The 23,058-nt window shown below is 50.9% G+C and overlaps 3 protein-coding genes across 21 annotated transcripts in view; 1 reads left to right on the top strand and 2 right to left on the bottom strand.

The window, feature by feature from the left end:
- Nucleotides 1–318: 318 nt before the first annotated feature.
- On the bottom strand, nucleotides 319–1,274 carry FAM229A (family with sequence similarity 229 member A). Its single transcript, XM_005544102.4, has 3 exons — nucleotides 999–1,274; nucleotides 771–917; nucleotides 319–581 (listed from the first exon to the last, which is right to left on the bottom strand). The coding sequence occupies exons 1-3, from the start codon at nucleotides 1,130–1,132 to the stop codon at nucleotides 479–481; spliced, it is 384 nt and encodes a 127-aa protein (XP_005544159.2). The 5' UTR covers nucleotides 1,133–1,274; the 3' UTR covers nucleotides 319–478.
- TSSK3 (testis specific serine kinase 3) lies at nucleotides 553–3,331 on the top strand. Its single transcript, XM_074013671.1, has one exon. It carries the CDS (start codon nucleotides 2,702–2,704, stop codon nucleotides 3,281–3,283), a length of 582 nt encoding a protein of 193 aa, XP_073869772.1. The 5' UTR covers nucleotides 553–2,701; the 3' UTR covers nucleotides 3,284–3,331.
- An 804-nt stretch (nucleotides 3,332–4,135) lies between these two features.
- Nucleotides 4,136–23,058, bottom strand: part of BSDC1 (BSD domain containing 1) — a 31,810-nt gene continuing 12,887 nt past the window's right edge. For 6 of the 19 annotated variants that reach the window (XM_005544094.4, XM_065534211.1, XM_074013454.1 and 3 more), the window contains 7 exons: nucleotides 21,355–21,409; nucleotides 18,896–19,011; nucleotides 18,391–18,459; nucleotides 18,146–18,224; nucleotides 16,477–16,956; nucleotides 7,461–7,564; nucleotides 4,136–5,685 (listed from right to left, as the gene is read on the bottom strand). In XM_005544094.4, the coding sequence (XP_005544151.3) occupies nucleotides 5,653–5,685; nucleotides 7,461–7,564; nucleotides 16,477–16,956; nucleotides 18,146–18,224; nucleotides 18,391–18,459; nucleotides 18,896–19,011; nucleotides 21,355–21,409 (936 nt within the window). In that variant the 3' untranslated portion in view covers nucleotides 4,136–5,652. Of the gene's footprint in view, nucleotides 5,686–7,041; nucleotides 7,565–10,774; nucleotides 11,018–16,476; nucleotides 16,957–18,145; nucleotides 18,225–18,390; nucleotides 18,460–18,895; nucleotides 19,012–21,354; nucleotides 21,410–23,058 lie in introns of those variants that run through there. The other 13 variants (XM_005544092.4, XM_005544093.4, XM_045375659.2 and 10 more) reach the window with 6 other exon arrangements.

The following is a 23,058-nucleotide window of genomic DNA, read 5'->3' as shown; positions in this document are numbered from 1 at the left end:
TGGCTGTATTCTATGTTACTTGTCGGCCCACCTCTCCCTCCTGTCCCCCACTTCTGTGGGTCACCGGGGTCCAGCACAGTGATGTGAATTTCACCAGAGAACTAGGAGAGGGTTAGAGAGATCTCGGACAAGGGCAGGGCCCCAGGGGAAAGGCTGCCCAGCAAAAAATGGGAGGAGCGAAGTGGCATAGGTTGAAAGGTGGAAGGGCGGGCCCCTGGGGCTGTGTCCAAGCGAGGAGGCCGCGGAAGGGCAAGTGTTATTGGACTGGACAGAGCAGCTGGTGGGCCCGACGGATAGACATACACTGCCAGCCCGGAGTGGAAAGAACAGTTTATGCTGTGCTTTATTAAAATGTGCATCATTTATTTTAAAATGTGCATCATTGTCTCGTGCTCGGCGCATGCGACCTCAGCGTGGTGGCCCGCGGGGGGGCCTCGTTCCCGCCCAGCTCCCGCGGAGCCGCAGGGAGCAGGCGCACTCACGTGGCGCGGGCCCGGGGGCTCCCGCCCATGGCCAGGTAGACGTCGATGGGCACGTGCAGCAGCGTCAGGCAGTGGCATCCGGGGCAGCGACGAAGCGGCCTGGGGAAAGCGGGGCGCGACAGGGGGCGCTGAGGCGGGGGCCCGGCCCATCCTGTAGGGCACATCCAGGGAGTGCACCTGGGTCCCCGGGGGTCCGGATGTGGATGCGGGGACCTGACTGCTGGGGGCGCCAAGTGGGACCGAGGGCGGGGCCGCGGGACGGGCGGAGGGGGTTGGCGCGGGCCTCACCTGACCGGGTTGTGCTCCGTCGCTACCGCCTCCGGGCTGTCCTGGGACTCGGGGGAGGCGGCAAGGCCACGGGAGTCTCCGGCCTCAATGGGGAATCTCCGACCCTGCGGGGGCTCCTGGGCGCTCATGTCCAGGCCCCGGGGCGCTCTGCGCGGGGAGTGGCGGTCAGGCCTCTCCCGGGCAGCCGGGCGCCGCCGCCTCGCGCCCGCCCCCTGGGCCGTCGCTCACCTCCCGGAGGCTGAGACCGGTCCCAGGCTGGAAGCAGCTGCCCGAGCCCTGGCCGCGGGAGAACGCTCCGGTCCAGGCGGAGCCGGGCAGGTCTCTGCGGCGGGCCCGGACCCGGGCGTCGAGGAGGGCATCATTGTGACCCGGGCCGCGGCGCGCTGACCTCACAGAACCCGTTCCTCCCACTGGAGAACCCCCAACGGCGCCCCCGGCCGCCCCTGGCACTCAGCGCGGGCCGGAACCGGGGACTGGAGGGATCTGGCCATGGCGCCTGGAGACGGGGTAGCGCAGACCCCAGCCACCCGATGGGGGCGCAGCAGGCCAGGGCAACCCGCCGCGAGGCGGCGTCCACGCCAAGGAGCCGAGCCTTCCCGGCCCACACAGACGCCGAGGAGCGCCCTCCCAGACGGGGCTACGACTCAGTGCCTGGCGCGGGGGCGGGCTCGGCGGTGACTTAATCCGGGCTGGGTTTGGTGGTGGTAGTGAGGGCAGGTAGGGGCACTGCCCATTTTGGCCAAGGGTCACACAGCATTTACATCACAATTGCGCCGGAGCTTAAAAATGTCTGGCCCTCTCCCTCCCCACCACCCGCGGCTGTGTCCAGACAATGTTCTAACGCTGGGGGCGGCTGCGGATGAAGTCCTTGGGGAGAAAAGGAGCAGGCCAAAGGCGATGGTGGAGTAGAGCTGCCTCGCAGAGGCAGCATGAGCTGAGAGGGTGATAGGAAGGAGGCGCTAGACAGGATGGAGGACTTTCTGCTCTCCAATGGGTACCAGCTGGGCAAGACCATTGGGGAAGGGACCTACTCAAAAGTCAAAGAAGCATTTTCCAAAAAACACCAAAGAAAAGTGGCAATTAAAGTTATAGACAAGATGGGAGGGCCAGAAGGTGAGCTGGGGCCCCTTTGGAGGGAAGGAGGGCTGGCTGAAGGCGGTGGGTGCTTCCTCCTGTTGAAAAGATCATTCGATCACTCCCTGCGCCCACTGGCCTGGAACCAAGCAAGCCGGATGGCAGCTCTGGAGTGGGTCAGTGGGTAACAGAGGGATTCTGGGAGTCCAGGAACATTACACCCCCCAAAATGCAAGATTAAAGTGGCATGAGGTAAAGGATCCTCAGAGGCAAAAGCTGAGCCAGGCTTTCCTTTCCGGCAGAGGTACAGAGACTGGCAGAGGCCACAGCCAGGGCTAGTAGAGAACAGGGGCTGGTGCCAAGGCCTGTGGAGATGGGAAAAAGGAAGACAGGGCTCATGGAAAGAACTATGGGGTCAGGGGACAGCGGCGGGAGGAGCTGGCTCACCAGCCTGTGGACAAATCAGGCCTGCTAATTTGTGATTCTGTGGCTTTGTCTAAAAGCACCTAAAGCACCTTGATATCCAGTCTCACAGACTGCTCAACAGTCCACGAGGCTGGTGGGAGTGGTTCTTTTTTGAATGATACACTAATGACAAAAATAATAGAAGTAAACATTCTTTGCAATGTCCAAGCAGCTAGACACATTTAAGACCATTAAGGGAGCCAAGAAATAAGACCCAGACAAAGTGGGCAGAAGTTGGAAGGCAGGAGACAGGTGTGAGGAGGTGGGCCTTTCTGATCTGCCAGCCCATCTCTCCTCCCCTTACTTCCTCAGAGTTTATCCAGAGATTCCTGCCTCGGGAGCTCCAAATTGTCCGTACCCTGGAACACAAGAACATCATCCAGGTGTATGAGATGCTGGAGTCTGCCGACGGGAAAATCTGCCTGGTGATGGAGCTGGCTGAGGGAGGGGATGTCTTTGACTGCGTGCTGAATGGGGGGCCATTGCCTGAGAGCCGGGCCAAGGCCCTCTTCCGTCAGATGGTTGAGGCCATCCGCTACTGCCATGGCTGTGGTGTGGCCCACCGGGACCTCAAATGTGAGAACGCCTTGTTGCAGGGCTTCAACCTGAAGCTGACTGACTTTGGCTTTGCCAAGGTGTTGCCCAAGTCGCGCCGGGAGCTGAGCCAGACCTTCTGCGGCAGCACAGCCTATGCCGCCCCTGAGGTGCTGCAGGGCATTCCCCATGATAGCAAGAAAGGTGATGTCTGGAGCATGGGTGTGGTCCTGTATGTCATGCTCTGTGCCAGCCTACCTTTTGACGACACAGACATCCCCAAGATGCTGTGGCAGCAGCAGAAGGGGGTGTCCTTCCCCACTCATCTGAGCATCTCGGCCGATTGCCAGGACCTGCTCAAGAGGCTCCTGGAACCCGACATGATCCTCCGGCCTTCAATTGAAGAAGTTAGTTGGCATCCATGGCTAGCAAGCACTTGATAAAAGCAATGGCAAGTGCTCCCCAATAAAGTAGGGGGAGAAAGCAAACCCAAAAATCCGCTTCTAAAATGGTGATATATATTTTACGCCTTAAGTTTACTTATCCTAAAACTTACATCTACCGGAGCCTTACTACCACTCTTCCCTTTTAGAGATCTTCATGGAATCAAAGGGCCTCATTCAGACTTGCTTTTTTTTTTTTTTTTTCCTCCTTGCTCTGTCGCCCAGGCTGGAGTGCAGTGGCACGATTCCAGCTCACTGCAACTCTGCTTCTCAGGTTCAAGCGTTTCTCCTGCCTCAGCCTCCCTAGTAGCTGGGATTACAGGCACCTACCACCACACCTGGCTATTTCTGTATTTTTAGCAGAGATGGGGTTTCATCATGTTGGCCAGGCTGGTCTCGAACTCCTGACCTTAAGTGGAGGCCTGCCTTCGCCTCCCAAAGTGCTGGGATTACAGGCGTGAGCCACCAATGCCTGGTCTGACAAGTGATTTTCATACTAAAGTTAATTAAAATAGACCCCAGAATCATATACAAACAGGGGGAAGAGAGGAGAAAAACGACCAAGAACAACTGAAGCCATTGTTGTTGCAACTTCCTTTCCAAAGAAAAGCAGAGGTGTCGGGAGTGCAGAGATGGCCTCCCGACTCCTTGTCCCAGTGAGAGGCCTGTGGAGAGCCCTGTCCCTTTCTCATCACAAAGGCAAAGCTGAATCTGGGATGAGGACAAGTGATGTCCTCTGGACCCAGGCTATCCCTCTACCCTGTTTCTGGCTCCAAGTGGGAAGCCAGTCCTGCCCTGGCCCAGTGCAGCTGCCAAGGGGACGAAAACAGACCCCAGACACCTTCCAGCTTTGGTTGAATCACTTTAATGCTGTTAACGGCAAGTCTGTAAAAGGTTCAGGACAAAGTTCTTTTTTCTTTCTTTTTTAATTATAAAACTAACAGCTGTTAGAATCTTTTTTTTTTTTTTTTTCCTTTTTTCTTTTCCCAGCTACAAAATACTCTGGGGAGATGCATTATAATTTAAAATATATAATATTGCACAAACAACCAAAAAGTTAATTAAACTAAAGAAATAATTACAAAGAGAAAAACCCCATCCCGTCAAAAAAAAGATTCAGCATTCTCTCCAACCCACCCCCTCACTGAAGGTTTGAAGTAGAAGTGACCCCACTCTCTCGGTGTCCCTGACCACGATCCCTTTCACTCGCTGGTGAGCACACCAGATTAGGTACAAGAATCATCAGAGCAGCATCGTGAAGCACCAGGCTCTCCAGAGATTCCTGCAGCCCCTCATTCCCCCCAGAGGTGCAGCTTTACCAGACTGGAGGGTGAGAGTGCAAAGGCTGGGTCTGTCTTCAGGGAGAAGAGCTTTTGCAGAAGCCTGATGAGAGTTTCAAGTTCACCCCCAGGATAGCCCTTCCAGAAGCAGAAGGGCTGAGGCGGAGAAGCTAGGCTTACCAGAGTTGTAAGTACTCGGCTATGATCACCGCTCTGTACCGCTGGTAGCTGTTTTGTGTCCTAAGCTACAGGGGAGTTGAGGTGGGTAGCTGGTTGGACAAGGTATCCTGCCAGGCAACACACAGAAGGGCCTCAAGTGGCCCCCTCCCTTCTTGGGAAGGGGAAGAAATGCAAGAGTGAACTCCTGCAGGTGGCACAGCTGGGCTAAGGACTTGGGTGCATCTGACATGAAGAAGCCCTGGGAAGGCATAGGGACAGACCAGCGTGGGCTGGAGGAAAGGAAGGAGGTGGGTCAGGGTTTGGTCTCTGGATTCTGAACCCCAAAGGAGCCTTTCCAGGAATGGAAAATGCCTGGGAAGGGGAGATTCCCAAGAGAGGAGAGGCAAATTTCCCAGAGGTAAGTGCATCTTACCCACTGGGATAGGAACCAAAATGTGTCTGCTGTCCCTGTTTAGCCAAGGGTAGGTGGCGAGGCCCTCCCTGCCTGCTTATGGTGGACAGTGTGTGTTGTCTCGGCTTCCTCCGAGAGACTGGTGGTTTAGCTTCTGTCTACACAGGCGGAAGGGCTAGAACTATCCCTTGGGACTTCCCAGCAGGAGTCCTCAGGAACAGTGGGTGTTCGGCAGAAAAACACAGGCTCTTCTGGTGACGGGGGATAGGTTTCCTCTCCCTCGGGTCATCCTATTGTTGGCACAAGTCAGAGTTCCTGGCCGGGATTTAGAGAGCCCCTTTCCAGGCATGAGCAGAGGCCCAGAGGGCCAGCAGGGAGCCACCAGAATCTGTGCCCAGAGCTCTGGTTGGCAAAGGAGATTTGGGGGGACATTCTCAGAGTCTTCCAGGGCTGGGCTGAGACGAACGAGGGAGGCGAGAGATGCCATGGGTGGGGAGCTGCTCCCTCTGGCTCCCTTACTCCCAGTCCTCCCACTCTACATCTTCCAGCTGCAAATGGGAGGGGGTAATGGAGATCACAAACACAGTTACTCCTGAGTCAGGCCCAGACCTAACCTCCCCTTGCTGAGCAGAGCCACCTCCTATCCCCTACCCTAGGCCATACTCTGCCCCCTACTGAGAGTGAATCCCTAGTCTTAAGGAATGTGTCTGAGGGGCAGAGCTGCCCTCTGCTTGAGGGGTGGGCCTGCTGCTCTGATTATTTCAGACCTAAAGGAAATGCTTCCGCCAACCAACACCAGACACCACAAGGTGATGGCTGCCTACAGGAACCAAGTCAGCCCCAGTCCTTTAAGGAGAACTTGCCTCCTGCTGAGCAGATAATGCCATGGCTCTGAGATGCAGATAACTTAGGAGGCCTGAGCAGATACTTGGCCTTGGTCACAAAAGAACAGTGTAATCAAGGGCAAGTTACTTAGCCTTTGGGTGAATGGGGGCCACTCTCCGAGTGGCACTATGGTTAAAAACAGAGGTGGCAATGGCCTACAGGTGCCCACTAGGTCTTCACTAGGGGCACCAACACCCTAATTCCCAGCTCAAGTCTCCCCACAGAACCTTTTCTTGCTTTGTTCCTACTCTTGGCCTGCTGTCGGCTAAGCCCTGGTATAAGAGGTTCTAGAATGCTCAGGTGTATTGCAATCAGGTTTTAAAGGGGGCTGCAAAGACACAAAAAGCCAGCAAGCCCCTGTGGCCTGACAGGGCACTATAGGCCTTCTCTGTCCTGAGTATAGTGAGGTAGTCACAAGTGCAAAATACTCCTGTAGATAAAATACTCCTGTAGATAAAATACTCCCCCAAGGTTTCAGTTTCCCGTCATGAAAAAGGAGGCCCTTCACAGGTCTCTCTAATCTGTCCACCTCTTTCTAACAGGCTCATGAGTTACACAATGGAAGGACTCATGTGGTTCTTATGTGACAGTGGAAGTAATGCTGACATGAATCAGATATCTGGGCTGCAGCCTCAGTCCTGTCATTAATTAGCTGGGAGAGCTTTGGACTGTTCCAGCCTCTGAATCTAAATGAGCCACTTTTGATTCTGAGAGGTAGTGAAGAATAACAGTACTAAGGCCTCTTTGAGCTGAATAACTGGAATGGGTTTTGTGGGGTTTATCACTAATGTCTCCTGAGTGCCACCATGTCTCAGGCACTAGCCCTAAGGTGTCTACATGGATCACCTCATTAGAGCTTATAAGCCAGGTCTTATAATAATCAATTCCATATTTTAGATGAGGAACCAGGGGCTTAGGTTAAGTAACTTGCCCTTGATCACACTGGTCTTTTGTCTCCAAGGCCAAGTATATACTCAGGCCTCATACCTGGGGACCACAACTCAGAAGGTCAGGTAGGGTTTGATGTCTTTTTTTTTTTCAAAAATAGAAATGGGGTCTCACTATATTGGCCAGGCTGATCTTGAACTCCTGGCCTCAAGCAATCCTCCCACCTTGGCCTCCCAAAGTGTTGGGATTACAGGCGTGAGCCACCGCGCCCAGCACGGCATCTGTTTTCTTAAGCAGTTTCTCAGGCAATTTTAATACAGAGCTAATGTCAAGAACTCTCCCCTCTATCTACCCTGGAACTGAGGGGAAGTGGAGCCTACCGATGACCACTGTTGTGGATCTGAGCAGGAAGCTCCAGCTCCTTTCCCACAACCTATCACCTCAGACAGGAGCAGTGACCCTCCTGAGGGGACAGCTGGGCTGGCTGGGGAGAGTTCTCACAGCCAGGACCATTAGGCTCACGTCCCTCTGACCCACCAGGCCCACTCACCTCCCCAGAGGCATCCACTTTGGAAAGTGCCATCTGCACTTCCTCTTCGGTCATGTCCAAGTCAAAGTCTTTCTCCCAGTCCTCACTGATGTCTGTGCTTGAGCCTGGAACCACGAGCCACAGTGTGAAAAGCAGGAGGAGGCAGGGAAGGGACACTTGAAGAGGGTGTAGCTGGGGAGATAGCATGCTTTAAAAGGGTCTCACAAATACACAAGTCTTTACATTCTGTGTTCACTCTGGCACAGCAATCCCACTTTTTTGTTTTGTTTTGTTTTCTTAGATGGAGTCTCGCTCTGTCGCCCAGGCTGGAGTGCAGTGGTGCGATCTTGGCCCACTGCAACCTCCGCTTCCCAGGTTCAAGCGATTCTCCTGCCTCAGCCTCCCAAGTAGCTGGGACTACAGGAGCATGACCCCATGCCCAGCTAATTTTTGTATTTTTAGTAGAGACAGGGTTTCACCATGTTGGCCAGGCTGGTTTCAAACTCCTGACCTCAATGATCCGCCTGCCTCGGCCTCCCAAACTGCTGCAATAACAGGCGTGAGCCATGGCGCCTCGTCCCCACTTTTAAGAATCTATTCTAAGGAAAAATCCTGGATTCAGTCAGGAAGTTAGCAAAGAGTGTTCACTGCAGTGCTGTCATAGTGACGGAAACCTAGAAACAATCTGAAAGTCCACTGACAGGGAATTAGACAAGTAAATAGTGAGTTACATGATGGAACACTATAGGCTGTCAGAGGTTAGGCTGGAGAAGAACTTCACATCCATGCCAAACAGCCTTAAACTATTACCTCAGAAAAAGCAGGCTACTAAAGAGTGGAGAAGCACTGTGGCTCAGAGGCTCCAAGAGTCACAGAAATCTTCCAGAGGAAATACACAGTGAACTGAGACCTTGTCTCTAGAAAAAAATTTTAAAATTAGCCAGGCATGGTAGTGCACACCTGAGGAGTCCCAGCTACTCAGGAGGCTGAGGTGTGATGATCACTTGAGCCCAGTTCAAGGCTGCAGTGAGCTATGATCATGCCACTGGTGACAGTGCAAAACCCTGTCTCTAAACAAAACAAAAACCTCCCCTCAAACCCAAAACAGTGAACCTCTTCCTCCTCACTCCATTCTGCCCATACTAATCCTGTTCCTCCAGAAACACACCAGGCGCATTCCCAACTTAGGGCTTTTGCATGGGCTGTTCCCTGCACCTGGAACTCATCTCCTCAGATACCCACAAGACCAACTTGTCACCTCCTTCACGCCATTGCTCAAATCTCACCTTCTAGATGTGGTCTACACTGACCATCCTAAAGAGCAACCGATCATCACCCTCACTCTGTTCTAGTTGTTGTTGTTGTTGTTGTTTGAGACAGAGTCTCGCTCTGTCATCCAGGCTGGAGTGTAGTGGCACAATCTCAGCTCACTGCAACCTCTGCCTCCTGGGTTCAAGAGATTCTCTTGCCTCAGCCTCCTGAATAGCTGGGATTACAAAGACACCTGCTACCACGTCCAGCTAATTTTTGTATTTATTTATTTTTGAAACAGTCTCACTCTGTCGCCTAGGCTAGAGTGCAGTGGTGCGATCCTGGCTCACTGCAACCTCCGCCTCGCAGGTTCAAGTGATTCTCCTGCCTCAGCCTCCTGAGTAGCTGAGATTACAGGTGCGCACCACCATGTCTGGCTAACTTTTGTATCTTTAGTAGAAACAGGGTTTCACCATGTTTGCCAGGCTGGTCTCAAACTCCTGACCTTAGCTGATCCGCCCGCTTCGACCTCCCAAAGTATTGGGATTATAGACGAGAGCCACCACGCCTGGCTCTGGATTGATCTTTTTTCCATTGTAGTGATCACTTCTAACATATTACATAATCAGACTTAATATGTTTATTGTCTATTAATAGAGGAGTTAGAGTATGAGCCCTATGAGGGCAGGGATCTTTTGTTTTGTTCTCTTATGTATTTCAAGTTCTTAGAACACATAGTTGGCACTCAGTAGTCACAGACCCTTTCTGTAAACCAGGGGTTGGCAAACTATGGCCCATGGATCAAATCCAGCCATGTCACATCATTTGTTTACATACTGTCTATGGCTGCTTTCATGCTACAAGAGCGGAGATCAGTAATTTCAACTGCATGGCCCAAAAAGCCTAAAATATTTATGGTCTGGTCCTACACAGAAAAAGTTTACCACCCCCTGCTCTATGTGATTCTGATGCCTGTCTGTACTATTTGACGATCATTGCTCTAAACATTCATATTTGGCTATGACTTCTTATAGGCAATATTAAAAGTCTATATATAAAAGTTATTAAGAAGCAAACTACACAAATAGTTCCTTTCAATAAAGCATGTACAGTATCATTCCAGCTTTAAAATGTGCCCACAGGCCAGGCGTGGTGGCTCAAACCTGTAATCCCAGCACTTTGGGAGGCCGAGACAGGCGGATCACAAGGTCAGGAGATTGAGACCATCCTGGCTAACTCGGTGAAACCCCGTCTCTACTAAAAAATACAAAAAACTAGCCAGGCGAGGTGGCGGGCGCCTGTAGTCCCAGCTATTTGGGAGGCTGAGGCAGGAGAATGGCATAAACCCGGGAGGCAGAGCTTGCAGTGAGCTGAGATCTCGCCACTGCACTCCAGCCTGGGTGACAGAGCGAGACTCCATCTCAAAAAAAAAAAAAAAAAAAAAAAGCCCACAAATGTATGTACACATGCAGAAGAGATGAGCAAGATATCCAAATACACTAGCAAAGTTATCTCTAGGTGATGAGGTCATGGGGTGATTTTTCTTAATTTTTTTCCAAAAATGAACACATATTACTTTGTGATCTTTTTTTTTTTCTTTTTGAGACGGAGTCTTGCTCTGTCGCCCAGGCTGGAGTACAGTGGCACGATCTCGGCTCACTGCAAGCTCTGCCTCCTGGGTTCACACCATTCTCCTGCCTCAGCCTCCCGAGTAGCTGGGACTACAGGTGCCCACCACCACGCCTGGCTAATTTAGAGACGGCATTTCACTGTGTTAGCCAGGATGGTCTTGATCTCCTGACCTCGTGATCAGCCCACCTTGGCTTCCCAAAGTGCTGGGATTACAGGCGTGAGCCACTATGCCCGGCCTGTAATCTTTTTTTTAAGTACCTTTAAAAAGAGTGGGTCCCTCATCCTCCAATGGCATGACCAGTAAACATCTTCATTTCTTCTTCTCTGACTACTCCTCACCAGATGCCTCAGCACTGAGACCTACCCCTCAGCCCCGCTCCCACATTCCTTATATGGTTTCCTGTATCATCCTCTCTTCCAGCCAGAGCATGGTCTCTGGGGCCAGGCAGACCTGGGTTGAATACCTACTCCTTCACTGTGTAGTCTTGGGCAAATTATTGTGGGCTTCAGTCTATTTATAAAATATGGATAAAAGCACCCTCTGCAAAGAACCACTGGAGAAGCTTATTAGAATGCAGACTTCTACCCTGTCCACCCCCGATCCCAACAAAGACTCAGCAGGTCTAGCTGGTGGCTGGGAAGGCTGCATTGTAAGTTGTAAGCAGGTACCTGTGTGATTCTGTGTAGACCTGGGCCTGTAGTTTGAGAAACAATGGTGTTAGAATTAGAGCTATGCATATAAAGTGCCTATTACGTATATATACATGGCTATGTAATGAATGGTGCTGCCTTTCTTCTAAGGGCCTTGTCTCAGAGTTAAGTCATTCTGTACAAGGTACCTCAGCAAGTCAGGGCAGCCAAGACCCAGTTCTTCTGACTCTGCACCTACATCTCTCTGTGCCTTCAGGACACTTAAGTGACATTCATCTGGCTGTCACCACAGGCTTCCTGTGGGTTAGCCAGACTCTTGGTTGCTTCCTCACTTCAGGACTTTGTCTGTGGCCATGACAGCTTTCCCTAACCTCAGGCTGCCCTCTAGGGACTTGAAACCGTCTCTTCAGGCTTAAATGCTACAGCAGACCCTTTCAGGGGTAAAGAACAGAGTATCCACTAACATTTCTGGAATATTCCACATCTACCTCTTGGGTGGGTATTAATAGTCCCTGTATACAGATAACGAAATGAAGGCTTCAGGTGGCACAGGGAGATGTGAAGCTGGGCTCTCTCTGCCATGTGCCTCCTTCCACCGTCCTGTCCTATCACATAAGGAGAGCACTAAGACCTCCATCACAATGTGCACCTGGCAGAGAGCTGACCTGTGCTACAACTGAAGACTTCAGGATGGAGTTCTACTGGTTTGGTTTTGAAAATGGAAGTTTTCAGGTGATTGCTAACTTTGTAGTGCTGTCACTCACAGCTCATTTTATTCTGTTTAATTGGCCCTCTGCTTCCCCAGTTAAGAAACAGAGGCAATACTGCTCTTAGGTTACACAGTCAGTCATGAAGTAAGGTCTTAACATCTAGGCTCCTTCCAGGCCATGAGCCTGCCCCAACCTCTCGCCCCTTCCTGTGCAGAAAGAAATCCAGTCTCTCAGAACAGACGAATCCTGTGACAAAATGTAGGTGGGAAGCAGCTCTGCAATGACAGGAATCACCCTGGGACCCAGTAAAACCCTTTGGCTAGGGCACCCTAAGAGACTCTGCTGAACCGAGACCAAGCCTTATATCACCCTAGGACGTGGGCCCAAGAGGAAAAAGGAGTTACTTTGTCTCCAAGCCCCCTTTCTTCCTTTTAAGATTTATTTCCTCTACTCTGTTCCCACTGTTCCAGCCTGGTCCAAGACTCTGGCTGCCTCCCACCTGACTACAGTTGTTTCTGGTGGGTCTTCTGTAGCACATCCTCAGCCTCTCCTTTCACAGGCCCCGAGGGCAGTAGAGGCAGCATAGCAGAGTGGTTAAGAGCTTATGTTTACTTCTCCTATAATTTCATTTCCATCCAGTCTCCAACCACTACTAATTTTTTCTGATTAGCCTTTGTAGCCCAATTCCAAATGAAACCTATAATTTGTAACCCTCCAACTGTTTCACTATCCCTCATTCTCTCCCTTACTCAGCTCATATTCTATAAGCCATCATTCTTATCACTTCTTGCATATACTTTCTTTTCTTTCCTTTTTATTTTTTTGAGACAGGGTCTCAGCTCTGTCAGCCAGGCTGGAGGGCAGTTTAGCGATCTCAACTCACTACAGCCTCAACCTCCCCACTCAGGTGATTCTCCCACCTCAGCCTCCCAAGTAGCTATGACTACAGGCATGTGCCACCACATCTGGCTAACTTTTTGTATTTTCTGTAGAGATGGGGTTTCACCACAATGCCAGGGCTGGTCTTGAACTCCTGGGCTCAAGCAATCCATCTGCCTCAGCCTCCCTTAAGTACTGCAATTATAGGCATGAGCCACCAGGCCCAGCGGACTTTCTTCTTTTCATCCACTGATTTTACCTGGCTAAACTTGAACCTAATTAGATCCAAGTCCCCATCTGCTCTGTTCCTGCACCTAAGCAACTGAATGTGACTGAACAAAAATACAACAGGTTGATGGTCTCACTTAAAATCTACAATCACAAGGGCCCTGGGACCATCCACCCAGCAAACCTATTATACCTGTCAGGCCCATCACCTACTCTTCCCTCTCCTACAGGACTATTTCATACTCTCTGAAATATTTATTGGGTGTGACTGATCTCAGGTTCCTACCACTAGAAAAATAGGAAAAAGTACACAGATCTCACAGGGCTTTTTTTTTTTTTTTGAGACGGAGTCTTGCTCTGTCGCCCAGGCTGGAGTGCAGTGGCCGGATCTCAGCTCACTGCAAGCTCCGCCTCCCAGGTTTACACTATTCTCCTGCCTCAGCCTCCCTAGTAGCTGGGACTACAGGCGCCCGCCACCAGGCCTGGCTAGTTTTTTGTATTTTTTAGTAGAGACGGGGTTTCACTTTGTTCGCCAAGATGGTCTCGATGATCTGACCTCGTGATCCACCTGTCTCGGCCTCCCAAAGTGCTGGGATTACAGGCTTGAGCCACCGCGCCCGGCCCTCACAGGGCTTTTGTAAGGATTGAGTAACATGCATATCAAGTGCTTAGCACAGAGCTAGACACACAGAAAGTGCTCAGAGAATGTTACCTCTATTATCGTTTCCCCAAAGCAGGGCTCTACTTAAATTTCTGCTCTGATTGAGGATCTATCATGAAACAATTATCCCGTCTATAGAGGAGCAAACAAAGGCTTACAGAAGATTAGTAATCTTTCTGAAGTCACATGGCTTATGAACAAAGTTGGGATTTGAACCCAGAACTGTCTGAACTCCAGAACCCACACCCTTAGCATCCATGCTCTGCTGCTTTATGGCCCCAAGGCCAACCTTCTGAATCCAGCTTAAGGTTTTAAATTCCGAAGTTCTATTTCTGAGTCAACCCACTCACCCTTCTTGTACCTCCTTCTCCTGGGAGAGAATACAGAAGAGTGGGTTTAGGTCACCACCCCTTAAACATGCCCCATGACCTTTGCTAGCTGGTCCTTGTAGGACCCCTCATCTTAGACTACCACTCCCCTGCACCTGCCCCAAACTCGTCAACTCTCCTATACAAGGCTTGACTCCTTGGCGAAGCAACACAGATGTCCAGAGATTCATTCTTTCTCTGAACTCCTCCAGTACCAGACTGGCCCATCCTGCTTTATGCTCCCTCACAAAGACTGCGGCTTCTGCCCCTCTCCCACTCAGTGTCTCATAAAGAACAGGAAGGAGCTTGGGCCGGGCGCGGTGGTTCACGCCTGTAATCCCAGCACTTTGGGAGGCCAAGGTGGGCAGATCACAAGGTCAGGAGATCAAGACCATCCTGGCTAACACAATGAAACCCTGTCTCTACTAAAAATACAAAAAATTAGCTGGGTGTGGCAGCATGTGCCTGTAGTCCCAGCTACTCGGGAGGCTGAGGCAGGAGAATGGAGTGAACACGGTAGGCGGAGGCTGCAGTGAGCGAGACTGCGCCACTGCACTCCAGCCTGGGCGACACAAGTGAGACTCCGCCTCAAAAAAAAAAAAACAAAACCAGGTAGGAGCCCAATGGATTACCTCACTGATCAGTCAGAAGGGAGGCACTGGGTTGGAGACTGGAAACTCCATGGTTTCCATCAGGGAATAGGTTAGAGGTGAGGTGGGGTTCATTTCCCATCCACTGTGGCAAACCAGTCCCTTCCTGGGCCAGCAGGCCAGGCCTTACCTGCCGGGCAAGCTTTGTGGCTGTGGCTGGTGCTGTGTTAGCAAAGACAGGAGGATGCGTGTGTGAAGTGTGCAGGTGGTGGGGGGACTGGGAGGGGGGCGGTTCTTAGTGATAATCAGCCATACCTGAAGTGGTATTTTGGATGTGGTAAAAAGGCTGACACCAAGGCTATCCTTGTCCTTTAATTCCTGCAGTTACAGAGGTTGCTCTTTGACATAAACTCAGAGTCTCCAGTCTAAAATTCCATTATACAGATAAGAAACTAAAGCTCCATTACTCAAGCTGGGTCACTGTAAGTTCATGGATGTTCATTTTTTTTTTTTTTTTTTTTTTGAGACGGAGTCTCGCTTTGTCGCCCAGGCTGGAGTGCAGTGGCCGGATCTCAGCTCACTGCAAGCTCCGCCTCCCGGGTTCCCGCCATTCTCCTGCCTCAGCCTCCCGAGTAGCTGGGACTACAGGCGCCCGCCACCACGCCCGGCTAGTTTTTTGTATTTTTTTTAGTAGAGACGGGGTTTCACCATATTAGCCAGGATGGTCTCGATCTCCTGACCTCGTGATCCGCCCGTCTCGGCCTCCCAAAGTGCTGGGATTACAGGCTTGAGCCACCGTGCCCGGCCGGATGTTCATTTTATTCTTCTTTAAACTGCACGTATGAGTTTTGTTTATATATTTCATAATAATAAAGGCCTGGGGAAGCTGAATGACTTTCCTAAGGCTACACAGGACGAAGACCCTTTAACATCAATGTCACTGGGATTTCCAAGCCAGGGTAAGGTTAAATTGTCCAAAAAGATAGAAATTGGCACAGTGTGCTAGTTAAGGGCACGGGCTTGGAGTCAGACAGCCCTGGGTCTGAATCTGGGCCTCCTGGCCATGTGAACTTGGGCATTACCTAACCTAATATTTTTGGGTCTCATTTTTTTCATCTGTAAAATGAGGACAGTAATACTGAGAAATTAAGTGCCATATAACATATGTAGCATGGGATCTAGCATCAAACTTGTTTTGTTGACTCTTAAGATGCCAACAATTTAAGATGCATTCTTATTTCAGAGATTAATGTGCAACTTAGAATGAAACATGTGGCCGGGCGCAGTGGCTCAAGCCTGTAATCCCAGCATTTGGGAGGCCGAGCCGGGCGGATCACGAGCTCAGGAGATCGAGACCATCCTGGCCTACATGGTGAAACCCCGTCTCTACTAAAAAATACAAAAAACTAGCTGGGCGAGGAGGCGGGCGCCTGTAGTCCCAGCTACTCGGGAGGCTGAGGCAGGAGAATGGCGTCAACTCGGGAGGCAGAGCTTGCAGTGAGCTGAGATCCGGGCGCCGCGCTCCAGCCTGGGTGACAGAGCGAGACTCCGTCTCAAAAAAAAAAAAAAAAAAAAAAAAAAAGAATGAAACATGTTAGCAAATAGTCAATATATAGCAGCTGTCATCACTATTGGAAATGAAAAAAATCTGCTCATAGTATCCTAAAAAGGGACAAGGAGACAAATCTGCCTTGGGAGGTGGCCCTGACCCCACACAACAATGGGCTTAGACCTCCAGACCTACCTTTTTTTTTTTTTTTTTTTTTTTAATTTTATTTTTTGAGATGGAGTTTCGCTCTTCTTGCCTAGGCTGGAGTGCAATGGCGCAATCTCGGCTCACTGCAACCTCTGCCTCCTGGCTTCAAGCGATTCTCCTGACCCGGACTCCCCAGTAGCTAGGATTACAGGCATGTGCCACCATGCCTAGCTAATTTTGTACTTAGAGACAGGGTTTCTCCATGTCGGTTAGGCTGGTCTCAAACTCCCAACCTCAGGTGATTCGCCCACCTCGGCCTCCCAAAGTGCTGGGATTACAGGCATGAGGCACCACTCCCAGCCCAGACCTACCTTTCTTTCCATTGTTGGAGGGTGTAGACTTCCCACTGTCCGAGTTCAGCTCAAACACCCGTAAGTCTGTGGGAGCCTCCTCCCTCAGAGTCTCTACTCTGGCTGGAGGCCTGGGTTCTGGGCCGCTGGGGTGGCCAGCAGGGGTTAGGGGCTTGGAGTGAATAGGGGGCGGGGGTCCAGTCTCGCCCACATCCACAACCAGGCCCTGTTCCTCCAAAGATGCCTCTAGCAGCTTTTGGGACAGGTCCTTGGGCAGCACTGGTGCCTCAGGTGCAGCGGCTGGGTTGGCAATCTGTGTCACGAGGGAGATGCTCTCGCTGCTCTCTGATGGAGTCACCTCGGCTGGGGGCTCAACTGAGGTCACCAGATTCTCTTCACAGGGGCTCTGGGGGCCAGGTCCTCCTTCAGGGAATGTAGAAGTTTTGGTCACAGGAACCTCTGCCTCTTTTGGAGATGTGAGTGAAATGCCCATGAGCTCCTCTGTAGAGAGAGAAAGGGAGGGGCAAGAGGGAAATGTACCCTGGCCAGCCCTAAGACAACCTTGGGGCCGGGCGCGGTGGCTCACGCCTGTAATCCCAGCACTGTGGGAACGAGGTGGGTGGATCACCTGAGGTCAGGAGTTTTTGAGACCAGCCTGGCCAACATGGTGAAACCCTGTCTCTACTAAAAATACAAAAATATTAGCTGAGTGTGGTGGCACATGCCTGTAATCCCAGCTACTCGGGAGGCTGAGGCAAGAGAATCGCTTAAACCCAGGAGGCGGTGGTTGCAATGGGCCGAGATTGCACCACTGCACTCCAGTCTGGACGACAGAGCAAGACTGTCTCAAAACGAAAAAAAAAAAAAAAAAGACTCAATAGTGTCATTTAGCTCTCCCCTTTGCCATCACAATGCTTCTGCAGACACTCCCTGCTAGTCAAAAGTCCTGCTCAGCCCTGGGGCCTAATGCCTGGTGGGCTTCCAGCAATGCAGTTCAAGGGGCTGTTATGGATTAGAAAGCCAAGGCTCAGAAGTGAGTCAGTTTTGGGTTCAGGTTGGGCTCTGCTACATCCTAGGTATATGATTGGGCAAGTCACCTAACTTTTACTCTTAACTTACTTTTATCCTTAAGAGGGGTAATAGGGTGGTGGTAAGGACTCTGTGTAAAGCTCTTAGTGCAGCCTCGACATATGGTGTAAACACTTAAGAAATGCATTAATATTATATCATCCAGAAGGCTCCAACGTGCTGTTATAAACTGAGCTACAGGTAGAGGATGCTCAGCTCCCTCCCTAACTCAGTGGTTCCCAAACCAGCCTGTGCATTAATATTACCAGGGAGCTTGTTTAAAATACATGTCTGGCTGCTTCTTTACAGTCTTCTTTAGAAGGTGGGGAAGGGAATCTGGATTTTCAAGAAGCTCCCCAGTGACTAGGCGGCAGCTGGTTCATGGGCTGGCAGGGGAATCTACACCAACTGACACATGGGATTTCTGTAGCTAAATCGGAATTCCACTAGCCTTGTTCAGTATCTCCTTGTTAGCTCCGCCTATCCTCAGCACATACAATGTGCTCGTTCCCTACTCTTGCCTGATGGGCGCCAAGTCTCTCCAGGCTTCAGAAAGCATGGCCCAGCCCAGAGTGTCCCACACAGATGTGTCACTTGCCCTTCACCTCTCAACGCCTCGTACCTTCCTCCTCCTCCCAGCCAGGTTCTTCAGAGATGCTCTGTTCCGCCCGCTGCTTCAGGGCGTCCCTCCGGGCCTGCTCCTGAATGTGAGGGAGCAGATGGACACAGGAAGTCAGGGCACCCTCTTCCCAGATCCTGGTCCTGATCCCACAACTCTTGGCACCCTGTATCCCTTTCTTCTCTCAATAAATCCAGCCTGCTTCCCCCAGGGTTGAGTGGGGACCTCCCCAGGCTAGACCAGCGTACCTGCTCTAGCTGATGGACTTTATAGAAATACCGATGCCAGAATTCTGAATGGGAAACAGCTGCTGGAACCTGGAGGGAGGGGAAAATGGAGGTGAGACTTTGGGAGTATTTGTGTGGGGTCTGTGTCCCCACCCTTATCAGTCTATTCCCAGCAAGTCTGGATATCAGACCCAGTAAGTGGCTTAGCAGTGATAGAGCACTTCCACCCTGACCAAAGTTTCGGCCAGACCCACCTTCCTAGTCCGGGTTGGCCAAGGAGGGAGAAAAGAACTCCCATCAGGCTTTGCTGGCCCTTTCATTTCTCACCATTCTCTGACTGCCAGAAGCCTGGCAAACCAGCTTCTCCCATGTGAGTTCTTGGCTCAGGATATGGCTGGTCTGGCTCTATGGAGCCTCCCAGTGCTCTCCGAGCCAGATGACGCCACAGTGACTCTGAACATGTCCCTCCCACCTCCCAACACCTCAAGCCTGGAGCTGGCTGAGGCCCTGCAGACTGGGCCCTCACCATCTTGGTGTAGAGGGCCCGGATAGAGGGGCTGCCTACAAGGAGCTCTGAGATCTCCCCCTTCTTCTCCTCCAAGCAGAACTGGGAAAGCCAGGCGTCAAACAATTCCGGGGGCCCTGCAGAGGGACAGATGCTGACAGTCAGTTCCCTTGGTCTGGGGAAAGAACACTGGGCCTACAGAATATACCTAAGCTGGACATGGAAAATGAAGAAAGCTTGTGTGTTCAAAGCCACTTAGCCAAGGGTAGGGGGTCAGGCAGGGTGAAGGGGCGGGTGTGCACCTGAGTGATCTCCAGAAGGGGCTGCAGTCTCCATGTTCTCATATCCCTGCTCGCTTTTTAGCCCATGGCACCTGGCTACTGAATCTCCTCGTCTCTGAAACAGCTGCTCTTAGGTCACATGACCCCAGCTGCCAGAGCCAACATCTATTTCTCTGTCTTCCCTCTTGTGACCATCTCTGACTCTGGGGGCCATTGCCTTCCTCCCGAAGCCCTCGTCTCTCCTGGTTTCTCACTCCTTTGTTATTTTCCTCCACTTCTCTGGTTGGTCCATTTGAGTCTCTGTGGGTTTTTTGTTTTCCTTTCCTTTCCATCTCTCTCTGGCTTTTTTTTCCCCCAAAATAATTGCCACTAAACCATAAGTTTCAACCTCATCCTCCCACTGTGTCTCTCTTTGCAGCCCAGGCTACTCTCTTGGCCCCAGATCCAGAGTTCCAAGTACCCCCGATACTTCTACCTGCAAACACACCATGCGCTCATTTTCCTTCCCACCTGATTATCTGACAGGGTTATCCAATCTGGGGGCCATCCTATCTCCTCCCTTATCCAATCACTCTAGATCACACTTCCTCAGTTGTCTCCTTTTTATTTTTTAAGAGATAGAGTCTTGCTCTGTCACCAGACTGGAGTGCAGTGACACAACTGTGGCTCACTGCAACCTTGAATTTCTGGGCCCAAGTGATCCTCCTGCCTCAACCTTCCGAATAGCTGAGGCTACAGGCACACCATCACGCCTGGCTAACTTGTGTCTTTTATATGCACACTGTCCTCTCCATGCCACCTGACTCTTCCTAGGTTTTGGCCTTACCTCTGACACGGGATTCCTACCTAGCCTCCTAACTGGTCTTCCTGTCTTCTGTCTTTCTATTTCATTCTTTACAATGCTGCCCCAAGGGCTGCTTTACAAAATGCAAACTCTGATCACCCCAGGCCTCAAAAACTTTCACTGGTTCTCTATGGGAGGCCTTTTTAAGCTGGAGTCCAAGATGGGCTTCAAAGGGTCAAAGAATTCCCATATTGCACAAAAAGTTTTGTGGAGAGAGGGCTTGTCATTTTCAATAGATTTTTAAAGGCCTTTGTGACTAAAGAGAGGTCTAGAGCTACTACTGTGAGCCTTTTAGGCCAAAATTCCAACTGCCTGGTCTGTCACACCAAGCCCTTCACAATCTGGCTCCCATGAGCTGCTCTCATTGCCTTCACTTCCTCATACGCACCCTTTAACCTAGCGTTACTAAAAGGTGGGGTGCTCCCTGCTTTCCCTCCCAGCAATCTTTGCCTGAATGCCCTTCCCCACTTCTCATAGTGGAGCTAACTGACGTCTCATTTAACCTTAAAACTCCAACTCCGTCCAGGTGTGGTGGCTCATGCCTGTAATCCCTGCACTTTGGGAGGCCGAGGCGGGTGGATCACCTGAGGTCAGGAGTTCGAGACCAGCCTAACCAATGTAGTGAAACCCCGTCTCTACTAAAATTACAAAAATCAGCCGGACACAGTGGCAGGTGCCTGTAAGCCCAGCTACTCGGGACGCTGAGTCAAAAGAACTGCTAGAACCCGGGAGGTAGAGGTTGCAGTGAGCCGAGATCGCGCCACTGCACTCCAGCCTGGGCGACAAAGTGAGACTCCATCTCAAAAACAAACAAACAAAACCCAACTCCAGCATCACTTGCTTGGTTCCCAGACCAGGAAAGGTGCCATTCCTCTGGGCTCCCACTGTCCCGCTGCTCTGTAGAAGCAGTCATGCTGCTCTCTAGTATTTCTACTTTATTCACTGTTTCTGCTTTCTCCCTCTTAACCGCTAGTTCCTGGAGGGCTGGACTAGGTGGAGGCTTTGGCTCATTTCTGATCTCCAGTTTCCATCATGGGGTTTGCTGCATGGCAGGGGCTTAGCCAACACAAGCTGAAGAGAAGGCAAGTGGGGCAGCAGGGCTGGGAGGGAGGCTGAGCTAAGGATGAGGGATGAGAGGGGCCAAGTCCCTACAGGGTGGGCAGGACAGCTCAAGTTCAGGAAAGAAAAGAGAACATCAACCCAATCCACACGGTATAAGGTACACACTAGTCTCACTCTGGTCCCCCTACATAGCGGGTGCCTGGCCTCTGCTACCTGAGACAAACAGGGCCTACAACCAGACCCCCTTAGTCTACTTGCCCTACAAGCCCACCCCCTCACTGCTACCCTCTCACCATCTGGTTCATTGCAGTAGGTTGCTGGGTCCGACTGCAGGCTATAGAGGCGAGCCTGTAAGAAACAGAGAAGAGGAAACAGAAATCCTGAGATGCTGGGCATAGAAAGCACCCTTTCTCTGCCAGGATACTCAGTCAACCACAACCCAGCTTCTCCCCTGTTGGCTGGGATACCTCCAGGGCACTTGTTAATTAGCACTGTGGCACGGAGAGTGGAGCACTAGGCTGGGCATCCAAAACTGGGGTTCCCAGAAAAATGGCCTTTCACCCAGTATTCTACCCCAGGAGCTAAGAAAATACAGCACAAGCAGGCTACAAAATTATTTGTAAAATGCTTTGTAGTAGTGAAATTTGAAAAATGTTAGTGCCCATATATTAATAAAGTCAAAATTTAGGGATAAATTTTAAAATAACACAATTTCCCTCCAATTAAAACCATTCAAGAATTTATTAATTGTGTAGCCAGTCTCTACCAAGTTATGTTCTCACTGGGACCACAGGGTGGCAAACTTAGCTGGCAAAGACGAAGTCCGCCTTTCTTCCTCAGTATTACAGGAAGCATGGGCTGTCGGTAAGTGGATTTGGTGACAATTCACTGTCATTATGGCTCAAAATCTTATCAAACATTTTCACAATTCCACTCACATGTTCACTAAGTGGTGGTGCTAATACTAGTGCTTGTTGATACATACTTGAAAAATCAGTACTTTTGGAACAGAAGTTCAACATGGGCCGGGTGCGGTAGCTCACGCCTGTAATCCCAGCACTCTGGGAGGCCGAGGTGGGTGGATTGCTGGAGATCTGGAGTTCAAAACCAGCCTGGCCAACGTGGTGAAGCCCCGTCTCTACTAAAAATGCAAAAATTAGCCGGGCATGGTGGTGCATGCCTGTAATCCCAGCTACTCAGGACGCTGAGGCAGGAGAATCACTTGAACCCAGGAGGTGGAGGTTGCAGTGAGCCAAGATCACTCCACTGCACTCCAGTCTGGGTGACAGACAGAGACGCCGTCTCAAAAAAAAAAAAAAAGTTCAATGTGATAAAATGCTACAAAGCCAGCCTAGGCAACATGGGGAAATCCTGTTTCTACAAGTATAAAAATTAGCTGGGCATGGTGATGTGTGCTTGCAGTCCCAGCTGCTCAGGAGGCTGAGGTGGGAGGAGCACCTTAGGAGATGGAGGCTGCCGTGAACTGTGATCGCACCACTGCACTCCAGCCTGGGGGACAGAGTGAGACCCTATTTCAAAAGAACAAACTACAAAGAGGGCCCCCAGTTGCCATGACATTATATTGTAAATTTAGAAGAAAACTCTCCATGAAATAGAAAACACAATGTGGCCAGGCGTGGTGGCTTATGCCTGTAATCTCAGTACTTCAGGGGGCTGAGGGAGGAGGATCACTTGGGCTCAGGGGTTTGAGACCAGCCTGGGCAGAATAGGGAAACCTCGTCTCTACAAAAAAAAAAAAAAAAAAATGCCGGGCGTGGTAGTGCATGCCTGTGGTCCCTGCTACTACAGATACTAGGTAGGTTAAGGTGGGAGGAACACTTGAGCCCAGGAAGTTGAAGCTGCAGTGAGCTGGGATCATGCCACTGCACTCTAGCCTGAGTGACAGAGTGAGACCGTCTCAAAAAAAAAAAGAAGAAGAAAAGAAAATGCGAAAACACAGCAAAAATACACTACCGTGGCTGTTGCTTTAAGTGCTC

The sequence above is a fragment of the Macaca fascicularis genome, chromosome 1 (genome assembly GCF_037993035.2).
Source record: "Macaca fascicularis isolate 582-1 chromosome 1, T2T-MFA8v1.1".
NCBI lineage: Eukaryota > Metazoa > Chordata > Mammalia > Primates > Cercopithecidae > Macaca > Macaca fascicularis.
Note: the sequence above shows the minus strand (reverse complement) of the source record. Positions and strands in the feature narration are given on the sequence as shown.

What these genes read in the sequence shown, in the direction of transcription:
- FAM229A (XM_005544102.4), bottom strand. Translation starts at nt 1,132, where the DNA reads ATGATGCCCTCCTCGACGCCCGGGTCCGGGCCCGCCGCAGAGACCTGC. An exon ending in CCGGTCTCAGCCTCCGGGAG is followed by an intron (nt 918 to 998) that starts GTGAGCGACGGC and finishes CTCCCCGCGCAG; the next exon opens with AGCGCCCCGGGGCCTGGACA. An exon ending in ACGGAGCACAACCCGGTCAG is followed by an intron (nt 582 to 770) that starts GTGAGGCCCGCG and finishes CGCTTTCCCCAG; the next exon opens with GCCGCTTCGTCGCTGCCCCG.
- TSSK3 (XM_074013671.1), top strand. Translation starts at nt 2,702, where the DNA reads ATGCTGGAGTCTGCCGACGGGAAAATCTGCCTGGTGATGGAGCTGGCT.